The sequence below is a fragment of the Gobio gobio genome (genome assembly GCF_949357685.1).
Source record: "Gobio gobio genome assembly, chromosome: 18".
NCBI classification, from domain to species: domain Eukaryota; kingdom Metazoa; phylum Chordata; class Actinopteri; order Cypriniformes; family Gobionidae; genus Gobio; species Gobio gobio.
The window spans coordinates 8,622,587-8,645,058 of NC_137111.1; the positions used below are offsets into that span (position 1 = coordinate 8,622,587).

The 22,472-nt window shown below is 42.2% G+C and overlaps 1 protein-coding gene across 4 annotated transcripts in view; it reads left to right on the top strand.

Moving 5' to 3' along the window:
- The window catches only part of qkib (QKI, KH domain containing, RNA binding b), a 154,964-nt gene extending 133,364 nt beyond the window's left edge, over positions 1-21,600 (top strand). The window contains exons 5-7 of one of the 4 annotated variants that reach the window (XM_079842897.1): positions 12,731-12,818; positions 16,931-17,230; positions 20,740-21,600. In XM_079842897.1, coding sequence (XP_079699023.1) covers positions 12,731-12,818; positions 16,931-17,230; positions 20,740-20,843 — 492 coding nt within the window. In that variant the 3' untranslated portion in view covers positions 20,844-21,600. Of the gene's footprint in view, positions 1-12,730; positions 12,819-16,930; positions 18,325-20,739 lie in introns of those variants that run through there. The other 3 variants (XM_079842898.1, XM_079842899.1, XM_079842896.1) reach the window with 3 other exon arrangements.
- Positions 21,601-22,472: the final 872 nt, after the last annotated feature.

The window sequence follows — 22,472 nt, forward strand, 5'->3', positions numbered from 1 at the left end:
GGTTGTTTTAACTCAGCATTTGGGTTGTTTTAAAACAGCCCAAATGCTGGGTTAGTCCATTTTTAACCCAACTTGGGTTATTTTTAACCCAGCATTTTAAATTAGCAACTAGATTTTATTACACTAAGTGAAAATGGCATATTTTCTTAGTGATAATTGCTATACAAACTATGTGTTTAAATAGTGATATATTCTATTTACACCATGTAAAAGTAGCAGTTCTTTGCAATATGTGTAAATAGTAATTTTGACAGATACACACTATTGGCACCTCAGTATTGTTGTACATTAACAGGATGCAATAATAACAGAGTGTAAATGATTATATTTCTTAAAATTATTAAATGGCTGCCGCCTTAATGGGACAATAAAAGCCCCTCCCTACACCGACTCCTAACCATACACAATAAATGCTTTTATTATTATTAAACATTTCGATAGGCACTTTACTTCCTCTTTTAGAACATTTTCTTAATTTTTATTGAAAGTAAATGCCTTTCTGATGTGATATGTGATGGGAAAAGAGAGAAGAGCGAGCTCTGCAAAAGGCGGATTCGAACCCGGGTCGATCGCGTCAAAACGAAGATCTTTCAGCATTACTCTTTACTGACTACACCACTGAAAACATTGAAACACACTTTTTTTTTTGTTAATCTTGTTTGGCCAAACAAGGCATTGTTAGACAGAGCTAGTGCGAATAACACTTGCCAACAAGGCATGCTATTTGCACTTGGTGTGAATAGACACTCCGTAAAAGGCATCTATTCGGCTCCAGGGGGTTAATAAAGGCCTTCTGAAGCAAAGCCATGCGTTTTTGTAAGAAAAATATCCATATTTAAAACTTTATAAACTATAATCACTGGCTTCTGGTAATGGCCATAAACGAGTCTAGTTCCAGGGGAAGAGTGACCTCTGACCTGACGCATGACATAGGATGTAGGAGTAGCGTAAGCTCAGGTGAGAGTCGACGCCTCTCGCAGTTTCAATCAAATAGGGCTGGGCAACAAACTCAAGCTCCTCCCACATTTCTCTTTAAATATTCTCGCTTTAGACTAATTCCGGTGACCGGCATTTTGTTTTACTCTTTCCTCTGCGCTTCCTCATTCGTTAATATGTCATGCGTCGGGTCAGAGGCCGGTCTTCCTCCGAACTAGACTCGCGTACGCCCGTTACCAGAAGTTATAAATATGGCAAAAATGCATCACTTCGCTTCAGAAGGCCATTCAAAAGTTTAGGATCAGTAAGGTTTTTTTGTTTTTAAGTCATACTTTTGACAGTATAACATTTTACTGTATATTTAAAAAAAAAAAAAAAAAAATATATATATATATATATATATATATATATATATATATATATATATTTTTTTTTTTTTTTTTTTTTTTTTTTATAAACGCTGTTCTTTTGAACTTTCTATTCATCAAAAAAATCCAGAATTTTTTTTATTATGAAGCAGCACAACTGTTTTCAACATTGATAATAGTAAGAAATGTTTTTTAGCAGCACATTTTATTTACAAAAATGTACTATTTTATTCAATATTTGTGAGTGCAACTTATTAATATGCCTTTTAGAGTATCACACGTTAACTTTAACATGTAGAGTTGAGTTGGATTGAGTCTCCAACTTGCGCTGTTTGTGAGTTGAGTTGATGCCTATATACAACGCTCCAAATCCGTCACTTATGAGGATCAATTTCAGTTGGGAATTGGGATGCCACCTAAAGGGGTGTTCACACTGTCAGGGATTTGCAGTGACAGAGCAACCTGCAGTCATTAATATTTAATGAGAGTTCAGGACTTCCAGTGAGATGAGCGACAACGACCGTTGGCAATGCGACAAAGTTAAACCAAGTTGAGTTCAACTTGATGCAAGTGAGCTGCGCTACTGTTAATACACTGATGCAGTTGAGTAGCACCTAAGAGCACAGACACGCACTGACCTCCAGTGGTTTATTCACCGTCAATGTGACCGGCCCTTCAGAAGGCAGCTACCTATGGAGACTGTAGAAAGCAGGGCAGCTCACTAGGTTTGGGTTGGGAGAGAGAGAGAGAGAGGGGGGAAGAGATGAAGGTGCAGACCTGACAGGCCATGATGGAAAGTTGTAGGCTGGCAGGCATTGTGCTCTAAAGGTCATCGTGATCCCAGTCTGAATAGCTCCAGAGTGATTCCTCTTTATGCAAGCAGACTTTAAAAGCATTTTATATTGCCTGACCTGAGCGCACACTCTTCTGGTCTCTCTGCCTGGATCTACTGTATCATAGCACTTTATAATCTCTGCTTTTAGGCACTATTAACATCTTGGGTCATCCGATCACAGCGGTCAGCGCTACCGTTCAAAAGTTTGGGGTCACTATGTTATTAATACAATTTACACGACACCGTTTTCAACTAAAACATGCATTTATACGACAATCATGGCGTTTCGGGGTTCTGAAAAACGGGCTTAAAAGTGCACTTTGAAAACGATTTATTTATCGTCTCCATTTAAACTACAAAAACGCTAATTTGTGAAAACAGTGAGGTCATGCGTTTGCGTATTACCTGTTCAGTCTATTGGCGCGTAGTGTTACTACTGGCCTGACATGAACAATACAGCATTTTTAGTAGTTTTCATGGATCCTTGTGAAGCCCTGATATATTTCAAGCGAAATCGAAGAACGAACTGGTGTGACATCATTTCGAACAAAATCGGGCCAAAACGAAGTTCATTTGCAGTTTGTTTTGGGAGTTTGAAACAGCTTGCCAAAGCGAAACGCCTTTGTATTACCATTGGTCAGTGGCGATTATGTAATAGTTGTGTATGCGGAGGCTCCGCCTTCTTTCATGTGGAAATCTTTTCCGCAGCAGTTCTTCAGCGGTTCTTCAGCAGTTCTTTGGGATGACTGAGGTGGTATATAACACGGCTACCAACCTGTAAAGCCTCTGTATGGTTCTTCAGCGGTTCTTTAGCGGTTCTTTGGGGTGGTTAAGGTGCTATATAGCACCACTACCGTAAAAATAACCTGTTAAGGCCCGGGTATACTTCACTTACTGTGCCCGGACGCGTCACGCGCGCAGCCCTGTCCGCGCGTCTTTCAAAGTATACTACACAACGGATGCGCGCGGATGATCGCGTTCGACACATGCGCAGTAAAAAAAGTGTCTATGCTCTACCAGACATCAGATGGCAGCATTGAGTCCTGTCATCAGCGGGACATTCGCTGGGCATGGTCGGAGAAGAACTGTAGTGCATCCACCATTGCAACATAGTTTGGAAGAAACACTGAAGAATAAAAAATTCTCCGTTTTTTTTCCAAGCGTGTTGTTTTTAAACCGGTCTTTGCACACTCTTATTCGACGGCTGAACACTGTGCTCAATACTGTGCGTATTGCCACCTAGTGGACTCTTCTGTACTGCTGGCGCATGCGCTGTTGCACGCGGACCGTCCGCGCGGTCTCAAATTTTGGGCTGCGCGCGGACGGGCTGTGCGGCCGGCCGTGAGCCCTCCGCATGACGAAAATTACGTCATGCAGGCGGTGCACGAACGCGGACGGCCGAAGTATACCCGGGCCTTTAAGCCCCTTAGAAGGTTCTTTACGAGCCAAAGAACCACTATTGGTGCTGTTTAACACCATTTTTGTTGAAGAAATAAAATGCAAAAAGGGTACTACATAGCACCATTAGACAAAGGTGCTGTAGAGCACCTTTAAAGATATGATGCTATATAGCACCAAAAGTTGTTCCCCTATGATTATCAAGAACCACTTTTCGTGCTATATAGCACCATTTTTTTTAGAGTGGCAAATCACAGTTATAAAAACGAAGGTTTTAAATTTGACCATCTTCACGGCTTCAAAAGACAGCAATTGAGAAAAGTGGAATAGCAACAAACACTTCAAATAAACATGCAGTCACAGATCATGTGAAGATCAGATCATTCAGATGCCTGACTAAAGCCCTATTTGGACGGGATTAGTTTAACATGGGGAGGTGGGGGTAAAGTAATTTTACCTCAGGACGTCTGAAATGTTAATGGCCAATTCGCACGGGATAAGACATTTCAGTAAAACTAGCAGAAGTGGAAGGGGTAACTCGCTTTACGCACCACAGTAACCTCCTTGTCGTATGACGTTGCTTCCTGTTATCACGTGAGCAAACACGCCAACAAGAAAAACGCGAAACTGGAGCAGGGAGGAAACGCTGTGTTTAATCTCGGAATATTAAAAAAATTTAAATAACATTTTTATATTATATGAATATTAAAAAATATTCTAATGTAAGGCTAAAAGAAGTGTTTTGCCTCTAATAAGTGCTTTCAATCTTCTTTTTGGTTTAAATGGTTTGTGGAAAATACTGGAGGTTTGCCACAGAGTTGTCCCACCACCTACAACGCAACTGAGTACTGTTTGAAGCGGCTCCATGCTTGCAAAACGTGCCAAAAACTACGTTTAAACAGTAAATGACGGAATTTTACCATACATTTTTACAGCGGGTCTATTCGAACGGGATTAGTATTACCCGAGGTAATTTTTCCGGACCTTTTTACAGAAGGTAAAAGTCTCCGTAATCTTTACTGACATTGTTCGTAATGATTACCGAGATGGCACATTCGGACGGGACTAAAATCACAGGGAACCTCTGGTAATAATTACTTTACCCCCACCTCCCCATGTTAAACTAATCCCGTCCGAATAGGGCTTAAAACAGAGACAGAATAAGAAGAGGAGATGGGCCGCAAGTGAATGGGAGGAATCGAAACGCACAGTAGGCATCAGACCGAGGGAAAAAACAAAGCAAAATTAGTCAGAACCCGGTGGCCAAATTGCAAGAATTTGATTTAGCCACCCCAGAGTCCTCTATATATTAAAATGAAATCAGGACCACTGGCGTTGGCTTGGAGCGCTCGCACGCAGATCCTGGCGCATTACCACGCCAGCTCTGGTGCAGAGAGAGACGCTTTGTTCTGTCAGTGAGCAGCTCGGTCGCACGGCGTGAGCAGGAAAGGCCCTCGGCAACGCTGTCATAGAAGGAGGGCGAGAGATGTGGATGAAAGAAGGACAGTGGAGAGGAAAAACGCGGAGTGTCAGAAAAACGATTGTGGCTTAGAGCAGAAAGAGAGAGATTGTCTGATGTGCTGTAATACATTACCGGCAAGTGTGAAAAACCGAGTGATGTCATCAATATTGAGACGTAAAACTGTTTTTGATTTGTAGGTTAAAAATGGATGTGCAGCCAAAGCATGACAGAATGAAAAATTCACAATATGTGGTGCTGAACAGGACTAGGTTGTGTGGGTAATGATACAAACTGTCTGGGAAAGTTAGCATCCCTCCAGATCCCAAGCTCGGCCTTCACAGAAGGCTTTGATGACATCACAGCACCTCTCACTGGCTCACGCCTGAAACTGCAAGCTTGGAGCAGTGGTTGTGTTGGGGATGAGTAGCCATGCTGCATGCTGTACTGTGCACACTGTGTGCTGCCTACTGGTGTAGAGAAATGTTATCTGACGCGGAATAAAATGTTTCAAAATGTATTATGTACACTGTGTTGGTTTAATTCACCATCTCGTAAAGATGTGTAAAATGATCCAGTCAAATGAGTTAGCAAAAAGACGTTAAAAATCACAGTTATATTATGTGGTTCATTCATCACATTAGAAACGGGAGGTCAGGAAGTCGAGTGCATTGCATTGTGGGATATAGTGCTCCTTGAAATGTGTTCAGGTTTTATAATGCACATTTTAGATACTCATGTTCAAAGGTTTGGGTTTGTTGTTGTTTTTTGGCGGGGAGGTTCGCAAATGAATATGCTTCTTCAGTAAGGACACATTAAATTGATCAAAATTGACAGTAAAGACATTTATTATGTTCAAAACATAAAGAAACCTGAAAAATAGTATGATGGTTTCCACAAAAAGCTATTTTTTAACAGTGATAATAATAAGAAATATTTATTTTAGTTTATTTCATGATATTACACTTTTTACTGTATTTTTTAGCAAACAAATTGCTGCCTTGATGAGCAGCAAAGACTTACCGAAACTAAACTTTTGAACGTTGGTGTATACAAAAAATTCCAATGAAGTAAGAGCAGTATGGTAGTAAGCTATTCTGAATGTATGTTCATAAAAGCAGACTATCATACTCTCTGCAGTACACAGATCATGTTCTGTATGCATGGCCTATTTGCCAAAATGTGCCGTGTACATCACACTTCATGGAATACTGAATCCCACAATGCAATTCACTCGACTCGACCTTGCGGAATAATATCAGCCGCTATTTTTAACAATCTCTTCACTCATTATTTGATCAGTCTTACAATTCATAGTTTTCATGTGACGTCACAGCATTATAGGAACGCCCATCTGGAGGGCAAAACGAGGCCATTGACCGCCAATCATTTTTTCCAGCTTTGTAGTAAGTATTAATGTATTAAGACAGTGATATTAAAATACCAAATTCAATATACACCTTATTGATTATGCATACTTTGAACGGGCAAGCAAATGGACACAGACTATTAATCCAGAGGTTTCTCGTTTAGGGCTTTTTCCATCTGCTCGCCTGTATATAGTATGCAGAAATTAATTTGATCTTTAATATCAGTGTTTTAGTACATTACGTCACTTCAAGGGTGGGTTGCACTAATAAAGATTCTTTAGCCTAGCATCGGTTCACCCTTCGCCTGCTCGATCAGCTCTTTAATTGACCTGAAAAGCCCCGCCCCCCTTAGTTACTGTTGTTAACTCGGACAAACAAACGGAGTTGCTATATCTTACAATGACAGCTGTCAGTGTGAAAACCTTATCCCAAGATGTTTTTGGACACAGAATGTAGCGTATACCCCATCCGAATGATGGCTAAACTTTACTGTCGGTTTATCAAGTTTATTATGTCCTTTTTCACTACAAAAAATCGTCGTAAGAGCTGAACAAACAAAGCATAAGAAGTGCGCATTAACGTCTCATTCCCAAACTATCTCTCTCCGTTACATTACCATTAACATACACAGCAAATTACACAAAAACACTCATACAACTAACAGTAAACAAACATATACACAGAGCTTATGACTTTTTGGGGGTGCAGTTAATAACTGGTAAACTTTGTATCTGCAAAACAACTCCGATAAACTGCGCGCAAGCTCTTCCTTTCACTACGTTACCCGTAGACTATAATACCCATCAAAATAGGAGTCCTCCTTAGTAGGACAGATAATGTAGACCTTAAATTTAATTAATTTACATATAATCAGTTTAATATGGAGAGGCACTGAAATGTAGAACTTCGTGTTTTTGACCTACAGTGTTACATGACGTGAGAACAGTTAGTTATTTCGTTTTGTATGTTAGCCGGGACTTTAATCGTAACTTAACGAGAGTATGACAACCAGAAAATCCTCTCAGGATCCCTGGAATCAGTGTTACAGTACCTCAGGCACAACATTTTAGCATTTTTGTTGCATAAACACCATCAAACGGATGAGAGCTTCGGATTTTCCAATGCATCTCTATGGCGCTGAAACCTAAAGATGTCCGAGTTCCGGTCCCAGCGCAACTGATACTCAACTGCTATTGGCTCATCTGCGTATGAGGGGAGGGGCTTAGGTCAATTCTAAGGGTCTTTCTGCGCAGTTAATCTGTGTTTAAAATGAAGGGGTACAACACAACTCGATTTTAAAACCCAGATCAACAAATCCTTGATACACGTTAAACTTAATTTAATCCTTATTGGTGCAACACACCCTAAGTGTTTTTCACGTTAAGCGCTTCAGAACGTCACGCTTTAGCAATTGAAATACTGCAGCAGGTGCTGTGTATGGATCACAAGTGCCAAAAATTGCGTCTTGTTTACACATTTTTGTTTTTAAGATGGAAAATTGGCAGGCTGGAAACTATGAATAGTAAGGTACAGGGCATGACATTAACTTTTTTTCTCACCAGCCATTGTGGGTAGTGTTTTCTAAAGTTACTAGCCATTCAGAATCTTCACTGGCCACTACTTTGACATTGATACCATGGAGAAAAACTGCCATATAAATATATTTGTAATATCTCATAATTTGGCAGCAGGTTTATTAGGCCACTGTCACTTTAAGAGCTGACGCACGGACCCATTATACTGTTACACATGCGTTTTCTTTCTGAACTGTTTACGTTCACTTAAAACATACCTGACTGTGTTTACGTGAATACTCACAAAGACATTGACATTAGTGCTGAGAGGCGGCTTTATGTGTGCGCACTGTAGGTTTGAGCACAAGATCTGCAGGAATGAGTAAAATGATGCGCAATATGCACAATCCCACGCTGAAATTCAAGCCCTGTAACACCAACAATATTCACCCCCAGCAAAAGAAACGAGTGAGTAAGGGGAAGAGGGTTTGTGTGTAGCTCGCTGACAGAGAGATAGAAAGAGTAGCTGGTATTGTGTGTCTATTCTGTGAGAAATGAATATTGGAAGTGTTTCACAATTTTCAGTATTGATATGTATCGACAAAACGAAATTTTGACAACACTACATTGCACTTAGATGTCTTTTTAAAAGACTACTATTGAAAAATGTCTATATTATATATACAATTCAACGTGACTGCGTTACATGCCACTGCTGAAATACACACACATTTGGCGGGTGTTAATGTCAAGCCCTGGATAGGACTAATAGTTTTAACACAAAACTGACTAAAACCTTTCTAAATGATTCAGCTGTCATGCAGAATGCAGTGAGCGGCGTTCTAATATTCCACTCCATATATACATATCCATTGAATACTCTCTTTTATCCATAAGACCAAGCGCACTTCACCCTCCTGAAGCTTTCAAAACGAGAGATGTAGCCTCCTGCGTTCCCGTCATCTGTCATCGCTAATAAAGCATGTCTACTCACCGAGACATTGTAGTGTAGATCAAAACAACAACGCAGGAAGAAATAACATATATATTTCATAACATCATAGCATAACTTACATAAGTTCTGCTATGTAGGCCATCTATGAAAAGAGTTCTTGCCCCAACTTTCTCACCTCGTTCTCAGGCACCGGGCCGGCGCTCTCAGAGGCCTGCCTCTCAAGGACAGAGCACATTAGGCTGATTAAATAAAGACAGAGAGTGATTTATAACAGCTCTGTCCCACTCTATTCATCAGCGGGCTCTTGACTTAATAAAGTATTGATATTTAGATACACGGGGAGGGAGCGGGCTGTGTTTCAGTGGTGACGGGAGGGCGCAGGGGACCGGGCCGTTAGAGGAGCAGCGCTGCAGGGCAGTAAATACATCTCTCTTACTGTAGCTCATCTCAACACGGCACAAACACAGACGGAGGGAGCGAATGCTGGCCGGCACTTATCTCAGCTCATGATGTGAGGGCCGAGGCTCTCCAAATAAGCATTGTCATTTTCTTCTGGTGTTGCTCCATAGTACAAATGAGCAGTGTTGGGCCAAGCTAAAAGTTGTTGTTTTTTAATAGACCACACAAAAAAAACATGTTACATTTGGAGGAGATATACACAGTACAATACAACTAATACGCTGAAAGAATGTAGAAATGTTCTAAAGCGAAATGTCACAAATCTATGGAAGCTCGTCTCTGCCACAGAATAAAAAAATTAAAAAGGTAATTTCGACTTTTTATCTCACAATTCTGCCTTTTTTTCTTGCAATTGCGAATGTACATCTCACAATTATGGTTTTTTTAAAGAATTTCGCAATTGTGAGATATAAATTCCAATTCTGAGGGAAAAAATTGTCACAATTCTGACTTTATAACACACAATTGCAAGTTTATATCAATCAATTCCGAGAAAAAGTCATAATTCCGAGTTTATATCTCATAATTTTGACTTTATAACACACAATTGCGAGTTTATGTCAACCAATTCTGAGAAGAAAAGTAATAATTCCAAGTTTATATCTCACTATTCTGATTTCTAACTCGCAATTGAGATAAACTGCGAGGTACTCGCGAGTTTGAGAGGCGGCTTTATGTGTGCGGCACATAGATCAGTGGTTCACGCAAGGCCGTAACCATGTCTTGAACATTGGGGGGGACCTTTTTTTTATTTATTTATAAAGCATAAAGAAACAGAACAGTGAACGAAATTCTAGGTCTAATTCTAGTTGGGAAATAATCCTTTTGGGACTATTTGCAAACAATATTTGCATCAGTATGCGTCAAATATATTATTAGTCCAGAGATTCTTTGCATTAGTGAATAAATACATAGATCTGCTTTTAACAGTGGACTTCCCCTGTGGTCTGGTGGTTGACTTTTTGTAACCCATGTCAAAGGTTCCGGGTTCTAATCCGCTCTCATATAGTTTTTTTTCTTCATTAAAATCAAACATGTTCCTCAATGATTGTATATTAAGAGCAGGGACACGTTTGTGTGCATTTTGTTTTGTGATTTCCCCGGAAAGAATAGAGTCTCAGCAACAGCATTAAACGATTGACACTCTCTTCTGTGTGAAGACTGCGCACGAGCCAAAAGAGAACGTAAACCCCGCCTACTTTGATTTGATTGGCCATCTCAATAATTTTGACATTGACAAGTGCTGTTAGACCGCTGAGGCAGACCAGACTAAAATCTAACTTTAAACCTTTTTGTCATCCTAACATACAGAGTGCTGCGTAATGAAGTGCAGCAGAGCAATGCAAGAATTTCAAATATTGGGATGGGGGGACAATTTGATCATTTCTAATGATTGGGTGGGACCCTCAATGTCTATGGTGGTTACGGCCCTGGGTGTCTTCACTTTTATCTTTTTACACATTCATTTCCCACATATAATTGAATGAGGGAAGGAAAAACAAAATAATAAAAAAGCATGTTGACTACTTGAACATACATTTTGCTCTCTTCTTTCTGGCCAGCAAATTTCTCAATGACTCTGATTAAAGTCAGTCATCTCAGTAGTGTCATGACGTTTGCATTTTTCAGTTAGATATTTGAGGTCTCTTACCCCCATTGTTGTACACAAAACTTCAGTATCGACACTTTGAAATAAAAGACAGGGAAAGCAATAAAGGGCATTGCTAACAACACATCCAGCCAGCCACCTACATTTCTCATAACAAGCGCGTGAAGCTCCGAGTGCAGCTTCATCCTCTGTCACTGGTGCTGGATTTGTAAATCGTGTTGGTCCGGTTCGGGATCCTTTATCATTTTTTTTCTTCCAGCGAACGCCTTGTGAAAGAATTTGGTTTAACTGCTGCCGTCTCTACGAAACTGATCATCCTAACAAGGTTTTGGCGGAGTCGGAGTGACTGTGTCGCCCGCGCACTTTTGCTTTAGTGGCCAAGAGCGGAAAGTTGAATGACAGGTGACGAGAACCAATCAGATTGGATAAAATAACACGCATCCAATTCTGATTCGCCAGGGACGCAACGACCTGCGTCCGGTGGAGGATCTTTAAGAACCAATTAGAGACCAGCTTCAGGTCACATGCTGCCCGTAGATTTTTAGACTCAGATAGACATCTATTTGTCCGGCGTCCCTCACGCATGAAACCGCATGAAACATATTGAAGAACATATAAAATAGTTAACCCATCAAAGACAGTTTTTATTAAATGCTGAGGCTCTTACTAACAGCCGGCACGTCGTATGAGTAAACTATTTTTTTATTTCACTTTTATATCATTTTTGTATACATGTATATTTCTGTAATTTTGATGGGGGCGGCGCCCCAGCGCCCTCTATTGACCAGCCGCCACTGCGGTACGGATATGGTTTCGTTTTCTACTCTGGTGCTGCGATAACAGAGCTCTTTGCAATGTAATACAAACGAGTCAGTTGTTGCCTTGGTAACGCAAGACTTTACAATTTACAGACGATATGTGACGTAAATATCGACTCCGTTATGAAGGATAACCCGATATTTTTTTAAACTATTATTAATTTGTGTTCACATCCTTTAAAAACTGGGTTTAGCAAGCTACGGAGAAACTGGCCTCCAGGCAACACACAAGTGATCGATCCTGAGTGACGACATCACTACATGCATTATACCAGCACGGTAGTCTGTGTATGCAGGGAAACTCCTCATACCCCTTCGTTCGAAGTGTGTCCCTGAAAAATCTTCGTTTAAAGGGCTATCTGGCCCTTCCCCTTACCTCTACCACTCCAGCCAAAAGAGAACCGAGACACTCCTACCCCTCCATGTGAACACGCAAAACGAAGGGGTAAGGGAAAGGGAAGGGGTAAGGGGTAGAAATGGGATTGGGCCTAATCTGAACGCAATTCATAATGAAAGTGAAAAGTGAAAGTGACTTGTGAAGGCCAGTGGCCTTCCAACCCATACTTGGAATTTGTCCTCTGCATTTAACCCATCCAAGTTAGTGCACACACATAGGAGTAGTGAGTAGAGAACACACACACACACACCCGGAGCAATGGGCAGTCATGTTTGCTTTGTCACGTGGAGAGCGATTGATCAAGCAGATTGCCGGTATTAAGAATCAAACTCGCAAACTTTGTGTTACCAGTGTGACCTAAAGTCATTTAAACTGCCGAAATATAGCTAGCTACCTGAAGACATCGGTTTTATTGGCACATCCTTTTGAAGGAAACTCTATCACTCCCTGGAGCACTGAGGTTTATTACTGCCACAGCAGAGGAATAACGCATATTAAATATGTGCAACCCTGTACATGAAATGCACTGGCCGAGCATGAGATAAACTTTTAGCTGCAGTATGAACTGTATGCATATGTTTCTGACATCTTTTCTTTTCTTTATACCAACAGGCCGAAGGGGAGGACAGTCTGAAGAAGATGCAACTGATGGAGCTGGCCATTCTTAACGGCACCTACAGAGATGCCAATATCAAATCACGTAAGCTGCCACTTCCTCTGCGAGCAAACAGAGGCCGTATTGTTTGAGGCCTTTGTAAGCGCTGCTCTCAGTACTCAGTAATCCAAGTAACCCTGATTCCCTGATAAACGCTCCGACAAGCGTCTCAGTATTGTGATCCAGAATTAGCGCATACATCCAAAGAGTGGCTAATGAACTGCAAGAATAGAGAACATGCACTGCTATCTGTGAAAACAATGTTTCCTTAATTTACTGGATGTTGTGACATCCTCCTCCTCGCTTTGCTGCTTCGGTGAATAGTACTGAAGCGCTGTAGAACTGCAGGAGTGCGATATTGTTACTAAGGCGCATGTTTGAATGCGCTGGCCGCTCCACCTGCCTTGTTTACTAATGAATACACTCTCAGAGAAAAACTGTACCATTAGGGGTACAACAGCTCTCAATGGGGCCTTAAAGGATTAGTTCACTTCAGAATTCGAATTTCCTGATAATTTACTCACCCTCATGTCATCCAAGATGTTCATGTCTTTCTTTCTTCAGTCGAAAATAAATTACGTTTTTTGGGCAAAACACTCCAGGATTTTTCTCTACATAATGGACTTCAACGGCAACCAGTGTTAATGTTGTGTCACGAACCACACACGGGAAACAGGGGTTAGATCCAATAGCAGTTTTATTGGGAAATTCCGTAACGTAATCCAGTCCAAGCAGGGGTCAACATCCAATAAAGCAATCCAAAATACAAGACCAGAACAGGTAAGAAAACAGAACACAGAAGTGGCGTGATAAATACAAGGACTCCGTAACAAACACTAAAACAGACATGGTATAAATACACACAGAACTAACAATCATGATGGGGAACAGCTGGGAACAATGACAGTGATGAGTGCAGACAAGGATTGTGGGAAATGCAGTTCCAGAATGAACGATGACTATAAGAGAGAGACCTCTAGTGGACCCCCGGGGAACACAAACCAGACACTGTGACATAACCCCCCTTCTACGGAGCGGCTACCAGATGCTCCAAGACCCACAGAAAAAAAACAGACAAAACAAGAGTCCAGGAGGGTGGTGGAATGCTGGAGGATCATGGGGAGGGATGGGGGGCCAGGTCCATGGAAGGGAACGGAAACAGGGGGTGACGGCTTAGCCGGCTGCCAGGGCGAAGCAGACGACCCATCGGGCGGCCAGGGCGAAGCAGACAGTTCATCGGGCGGCCAGGGCGGAGACTTTCCCTCGGGCGTCCAGGGCAGAGCAGACAGTCCATCGGGCGGCCAGGGCGGAGACTTTCCCTCGGGCGGCCAGGGCAGAGCAGACAGTCCATCGGGCGGCCAGGGCAGAGACTTTCCCTCTGGCGGCCAGGGCAGAGCAGACAGTCCATCGGGCGGCCAGGGCGGAGACTTTCCCTCGGGCGGCCACGGAACAGGTACCTGCTCAGGGACACACAATGGCTCAGGCACAGAAACAGACACTGGCTCATTAACAGGAACAGACACAGGCTCAGGAACAGATATCTCCTCAGGAACAGACACCGGCTCGGCGGCGGCCATCTTGTCCAGAGACACAGGCTCGGCGACGGCCATCTTGTCCGGAGTCACCGGCTCGGCAGACGAGACCTGAACCGTCTCTGGATCGGCAGACATGCTGTGCCTCCTCCACGCATGCAGTACCGCGACTGCATAAAAGAGGAAGACAGTCCTCTTGGCCATGGCAGGACCGATGGTGGGCTGCATGGGGACGACCTCTGGGACGACAGCGGGCTGCACGGGAACGACCTCCAGAACTGTATCCACTGGAATGGAGACCACCGGAACACGATCCACCACCAGAACTGGAACCACCAGAACTGGGACCACCGGAACACGATCCGCTGGAACTGGGACCACCGGAACTGGGACCACCGGAACGCGATCCACCGGAACTGGGACCACCGGAACATGATCCACCGGAACTGGGACCACCGGAATTGGGACCACCGGAACGCGATCCACCGGAACTGGGACCACCGGAACACGATCCACCGGAACTGGGACCACCGGAATTGGGTCCCCCGGAACTGGGACCACCGGAACACGATCCACCGGAACAACCTCCGGAGCTTTGGAGAAAGCTCTGTGCTCCTCCCAAGCACGCAGGACTGCCACCACATAACATCCCATCACAGCCCTCCAGGCCGTGTCCGGACTCGGGACCACCAGAGCAGGGACAACCGGAACAAGGACCACCGGAACAGGGTCCACCGGAACAGGGTCCACCACCGGAGCACGGACCACCGGAACTCGGACCACCGGAGCAGGGACCACCAGAGCAGGGACCACCAGAGCAGGGACCACCAGAGCAGGGACCACCGGAACAGAGACCACCGGAACAGAGACCACCAGAGCACGGACCACCGGAACCACCGTGGGCTGCAAGGGGACGACCTCCGGGACTACAATGGGCTGCACGGGAATAGTGGACGCCTGCTTCCTCCTCCTCCTCCTTCTCCTCCGTTCATGATGGGGAGGTGCAGGCTCTGGGCTGGACGGCTCTGGTTCGGGGCTGAAGAGAGGGGAGTTGGCCGCCATGTTCTCCTCAGTTCTACGAGCCCATAAGGCAAAACACTGGAAAATGTTCATACGAGGTGGAACCTCTCCTGATGGAGAATTCTCCCTCTGCTGCCTCCTCTCCCTCTCGGTGGCTGGGGAAGAGACACGAAAACCCATACCGCTGGATCTTTGCATGACGGAGTCCTTCTGTCACGAACCACACACGGGAAACAGGGGTTAGACCCAATAGCAGTTTTATTGGGATATTCCAGAACGTAATCCAGTCCAAGCAGGGGTCAACATCCAATAAAGCAATCCAAAATACAAGACCAGAACAGGTAAGAAAACAGAACAGAGAAGTGGCGTGATAAATACAAGGACTCCGTAACAAACACTAAAACAGACATAGTATAAATACACACAGAACTAACAATCATGATGGGGAACAGCTGGGAACAATGACAGTGATGAGTGCAGACAAGGATTGTGGGAAATGCAGTTCCAGAATGAACGGTGACTATAAGAGAGAGACCTCTAGTGGACCCCCGGGGAACACAAACCAGACACTGTGACATGTTGACAGCAAATTTTGATTTAGTTTTAGTCGAAAATGACAGTAGATTTTCGTCACAGTTTTTGTCATCCAAAACTGGTTTTTATTCAGTTACCGTCTTGTTTTCGTCAGTGAAAAAAAGCGTTGATGAAAATTATTCGCCAACGAAATTAACACTGACGGCAACCAACAAGTTAAAGATCCAAATCAAGGCAGTTTCAAAGGGCTTCAAAGGCTTTGCACAGTCCCAACCGAGGAATAGGGTCTTATCTAGCCAAACGATCAGCCATTTAAAAAAAACAACACAAAAAAACAAGATGATATACTTTTTAACCGCAAATGCTCGACTTCGGTGCTCTCCTACTTCACGATGTATGACGTCATCACGCCGGAAAGGAAGTACTGACCCAGTGCTAAAACAAACATGCAAAGACTAAATCAAATGGCCTTTACACAAAAAAACGGTAAAACAACAACGTCGGACGGTTTTGAAGTTGGAGGAGAACATGAGTTGGAGTTTTTCGGCACTGGGTCGTTGCTTCCCCCTACTTCCACAGGCGTGACCTTTTCGGCATGTTGACATCATACGTCGTGAAGAAGCAGAACACCGAAGTGGGCTGGGGTCGTGCAGAGCACTTTGAAGCCATTCAGAGCCCTTTGAAACTGCATTGATTTGGACCTTCAACCTTCAAGTCCATTGTGTGGAAAAAATCCTGGCAATCCATGACATGAGGTGAGTAAATTATCAGGAAATTTTAATTCTGAAGTGAACTAAAAGTTGCATATTAGTACCTTAGAGTAGCAATATGTACCTTAAGGTCCTACCATGAAGCTTTTAGGGGTAAAAAGGTACAAAGATGCCCTTTTAAGGCCAGTTGTACCCCTAAAGTTACAGTTTTCTGAGAGTGTAGCTCAACAGCTTTAGCATCGCTGTCATGCTCTGTGTCCAGTGTTTGCCTGTGCATGGTACTAACTGTTTTTGTCTTTTTTATCCCGACCCCCACCCGTCTTCATCCACCCCCACCCTCGCATTTTTCCGCTCACCGCAGCTGCCCTTGCATTCTCTCTTGCAGCGAGCGCCCAGGCGCCACGGATCATCACCGGACCGGCACCCGTCCTGCCGCCCACAGCCTTGCGCACGCCCACGCCCGCAGGGCCCACCCTCATGCCCCTCATCCGCCAGATCCAGACCGTCATGCCCAACGGCTCGACCCACCCGGCAGGCGCCACCCTAGTGCAGCCCGGTCCGGAGTCAGGCCTGATTTATGCCACGCCCTACGATTACCCCTACACACTGGCACCCGCCACCTCCATTCTGGAGTATCCCATCGACTCCAGCGGGGTGTTAGGTAAGCATCGATACACTTGCCAATGTCTCACTACAACCAGACCCTTCAGCATGGGCCGTGGACTCGCATGTCTACTATGGCCGTACGCTAGGGATGGGCGGTATGACCATATATAGCATGTGACATTTTGCTATTCTTGCTATTCTCTACCTTATTTACATGTACCAGAGTAATATGGGGTAAAAATTAGGGCTGGGTATTGACTCAAATGTCCTGATTCGATTCGATTTCCATTCACAAGCTTTCAATTCTGATTCAATTCCATTCTATATCGATTATTTTGGATATATATCAGATACAGTACATGGCAAATTTTCTCGAGGAATAAATGCTGTAAACTATACATGTTTGTACTACTTTACTATAATATTGAAGGTTAAAAGGAACTTATTTATACGCAAATTACACTCAAGGATGTTTTTTATAATAATAAAAGTTACTAACTTTACAATTGCATAATTATGTCTACTCTTTATATATATATGAGCTAATTAAACATTAACACTTTGTTAATTACAGCGACAATTAATGAAGAACTCACTGTTTGTATAAAGTGTATTAATGTATTAACTACACACTATAAACTATTAATTAGCTATAAACTAATAGTTTGCAAATTATTTGTAAATATTTTATTACTGTTTACTTATTATAAAGTGTTACTGAAAGACTGAAATAATGATATCTTGTAAAAATGTACTCCAGTAATGTGAATTTTTATTCTTAATAATGTTTTGTGAATTCGGCCCCTGATCTCCTGTGTACGTGAAGTGCCATATCAAAAAAAGAAAACATCAACAAGAGGAAGTATATTATGATAAATTGCATTACCGTGATATGACATGTCTCATACTGTAATGTCAGATTTGGTCATACCGCCCACCCCTACCCCTTCCTCTAAAATAGCCTCCAGCATAAAGTCACCCAAACCTGCCCTCCTACACCAACCAAACGCCTCTCGCTCCCCTTAAAGGCCACCAGCACCAGCAGCCTCTGCTGTCACAGAAGGCAATAATATAAAAACAAAAACAACAATACATCAAGCCTTTTCCATTTAATCCATTTAGCGTGATAAAAAGTCCTCCCTCATCAGGAAAAAAAAAGAAAAAATCCTTTTAAGAAATGTTTGCATAAATGATTTGGCTTTTAAGTGCTCTACTGGCTTTATATGAATAATGAGAGCGCTCTCTCTCAAAAGCCCTGTCCTCTCCACTCCACACAAGCTGCATGGCTTCATTAAAGCACTTGAGAAAAGCCGATTATGAATATCATGTTACCAACAGCATTCTGCCAGTTTAACACTGGCTTCTCCCAAAGGCACGGTGTTAAGTTGAGCAGCGACAAATAGCCCGTCCCAATGCCAAGAGCAGCGTGTCCAATTAGAGCAGATGAAGTAGGGTTTAGCTACTGTCCAGTACGCATGTTTATTGAGCTCGTCTCAAGCAGGATTCACAGCACGCTCCTTACATCAGTCTGTGGTTGGATGTTTCTGGGGTGGAGGGAAGGACGGGCCGTTCACATATACAGCGACTTTGCAGGAGCTAGGCAGCCGGAAGTCAGTCGTTTTAACGAGAATCTGGCCATTTCCAGTAACGCGATGCAGCGGAGTTGAGGAAAAAAAACTATTTATTTAAATGAGCAGTGATGCAATGCGACAAGAGAGAGACATAAATGTTACCTATTTACAACTTTATTAGGTAACACTTTAGTTTGGGGAACACATATTCACTATTAACTATGACTTTAGCCTCAATAAACTCCTATTTACTGCGTAATAATAGTTAGTAAGGTAATTGTTAAGTTTAAGTATTGGGTCGGATTGAAAATTAGCCCATGATTTACTCACCCTCAAGTCATCCTAGCTGTATATGACTCTCTTCTTTCAGACGAATAAAATCTGAGTTATATTAAAAATGTTCTGGCTCTTCCAAGCTTATAATGGCAGTGACTGTTGCTCTGTTTTTGAAGTCCATAAAAGTGAATCCATCCATCAAATAACTGCTCCACACGGCTCCGGGGGTTAATAAAGGCCTTCTGAAGCGAATCAATGCGTTTGTGTAAGAAAAATATCCAAATCTAGCCTCCGTAAAAAGTTTAGCGGCCGCACCTCTCGCAGTTCAAATCGCTTATGCTTCGTCTGATGACATTGCACAACAGTTACACTCGTCAGACGTTGTGTTTTTAACTGTGAGAGGCGTGGGCGCTACACTTTTTCCGTAAGTTGAATAACCCCCTGGAGCCTTGTGGAGCAGTTATATGATGGATAGATGCACTTTTATGGACTTCAAAAACAGAGCAACATTCACTGCCATTATAAAGCTGGGAAGAGCCAGGAAATGTTAATATAACCCTGATTGTGTTCGTCTGAAAGAAGAATGTCATATACAGCTAGGATGAGCTTGAACGTGAGTAAATCATGGGCTAATTTTCATTTTTGGGTGAACTATCCCTTTAAGGGATGTAGAATAGGCTCGTGCATGATAAGGCATTAATATGTGCTTTATAAGTACTAATAAACAGACAATATCCTAACTAGTTCATAGTGAGAATTGGACCCTTTATTATTACTATTTTCCACATTTTAAAATAGTCATCACTAAGAAATAACACAACTGGAGGTTTGGGAATCATGCAGCATTGATACTATTATTGTTAATATTAGAACTTAAATTTAATTTAGTTGTGTTTTTGTCATTTTTAATTGTAATTTTTTAAATATATCTTTAACACTTTACAATAAGGGACAACTTCATCAATGATGTAGATGAACAATGATGAACTGAACTACTACCGCATGTATTAATCTTTGTTAATGTTAATTCCAATATTTACTAATGCATTATTAAAATCAAAAGTTGTTAACATTAGTTAATGCACTGTGAACTAACTATGAAAAGCTGGATTTTTAGTTGTTAACAAAGATTAACAAATACAGCAATAAATGTATAGCTTATGGTTAGTTAATACATGAACAATAATGTTTCTTATTTTATTTCATGTTGAATTTATGAAAATGTGTTTATGCTATATATATATATTTGCTAAACATAAAGGTTAATTCATGCACAAATTATATTTGTTCACGAAACAAAATTTCAGGCAAACCGTCTCAGAAATGATTGTCATTCTGGGTTTGATTTATTATTTGATATTTGTTCATCTTTTATCATGCACTACTTAAATATCAATGAATAAATCAAACCCAGAATGCCAATCATTTCTGAGATGGTTTGCCTGAAAGTCGGCTTTATGATCTGACAAGGAATCGGTTTACTTGCACACTAAACCGATTCCTTGTCAGATCATAAAGCCGACTCGTTTTTACAACCAGTATATTGCATTTGTGATCAGATTTGTAAACGCTATGAACAGCCCACCAGAAGCATACAGGCGGTAGTCACGCAGAGCCACTGGTGACCTCTAGAGATGTAGTGGCTGTGAACGGCCCATGGAAGGATGTTTTAAGGGGAGGTTTTCACCCTGTTTTCTTTCTTGTGTGACCTATACAGCGTCCTCAAAGGCCGAAGAGCTGCCCCTCTACCTGGGCTTTCAGACCTGTCACATTCCCATCACAGTCCAGCGCGGAGAGCCAACCGGTCGGCCTCCCTTTTAAAGTGCCCCCTCTTTCCCCCGCCCCCTCCGACAAGCCCCTCCCTCACACCGCAGACACACACCCTGCCCCGCCTCCCTGTTATCGGACTGGCTGGACTCCCCGGCCTCTTTCATTCTGTCTGTTTCTTTGAATCATGGTTTTTGTTTTCCTGTGTTTGGTTTTGTACATTTGTTTTTATCTGTAATGTGATGTTTTCATTTTTTGTGTGTACAATGATGAGGGAGACAAAGCACTGAGCCCCAAACTGCTGCACAAGCCTTTCTGGATGACCCCCATCCCTCAGTCTGAGCGGGCCACTTCAGGGTGAGGGGCATCAGGAGGGGCAACATGAGGATGGTGAGGGGACAGTGGGGGTCAAACGGGGGCTGCTCAAATTGTGAGGGGAGGAGAAAGCCAGGGTGTTCACTGAGCAGTTTTAAGACAGGGCATTTTGGCTTCAAATCTAAAGTGACATTATAGTCACAATATATAATCTCACAACGAGGACATTTCCAGCGTATAAACCTTTTTACTTTGCTAAGCCTGTTAATAATAACATGTCGGGTCATAGGTTACCACAAAATTGAAAGAAAATATAAGAAATATGTTAAGGAAAATTTTTAAAAAGTTGCATTGTAACATTATTTTTGTGACAACCAAGCATGTTTTCCTAATATTTTCTCATCACTGTGAGGCCTGTTTCAAACCACATGCATACGTATATCATTTATTAAATATGTTAGTTCAATAGCTTTTGAGAATCAAAATTATGAGGATTAAAAAAAAAACATCCAGATGGATTATAGTATAAACAATATGGGAGAACGTGCTTATTTGTCTTTTGTCACAATGCAAAGTATCTTAATAACTTTTATGCAAAATATAATCCGATTTTTCTTTTGATTTTTGGTTGAAATATGACGCAGACATACACTACTGTTCAAAAGAGCATTTTTAAAGAAATTATTCAATATTAATAATAGTAATTCAATAATATTATTAAATAATTAAATGCTTTTATTCTGCAAGGATGCATTCATTGAATCAAAAGTGACAGTAAAACTTTTATACTGTTTCATAAGGTTTCATTTTCTAATTAATGCTGTTCTTTTGAAAAATTGCATATTAGTCATTATATCATATCATATTCTGAAGGGTCATGTGACACCGAAGACTGGAGTAATGATGCTGAAAATTCAGATTTGCATTACAGAAATAAATTACATTTTACAATACATTCACATAGAAAATTGTTATTTTAAATTGTAATAATATTTCACAAAATTTGCTCACATAAATGCATCCTTGGTGAGCATAAGAGTCTTTTTTCAAAAAAATAATACTGACCCAAACTTTTGAACAGTAGAGTATGGCGAGCTCCGTCTGACTGTGGTGTGTGTTGCTTCCCAGAGGACCGCCAGTCCCGCCACTAATTTCCCGTTCCCTTCCTTTACTCTTTAGGTGTGGCTTTCCCCGCGAAAGGCTAAATGCGTTTCCCAGGATCCTCACTGAGCCCCTCATCCCATCTGAGTGTTAACATTCACACGCTTTCGTTTCACAGCTGCCTTGTTGGTTTTGAGTGATGTTTGTTCTCGAGCATGAATCGGGCCTAGCAGTCAGTCAGACACACTCCTGTTCGTTTACACTGGC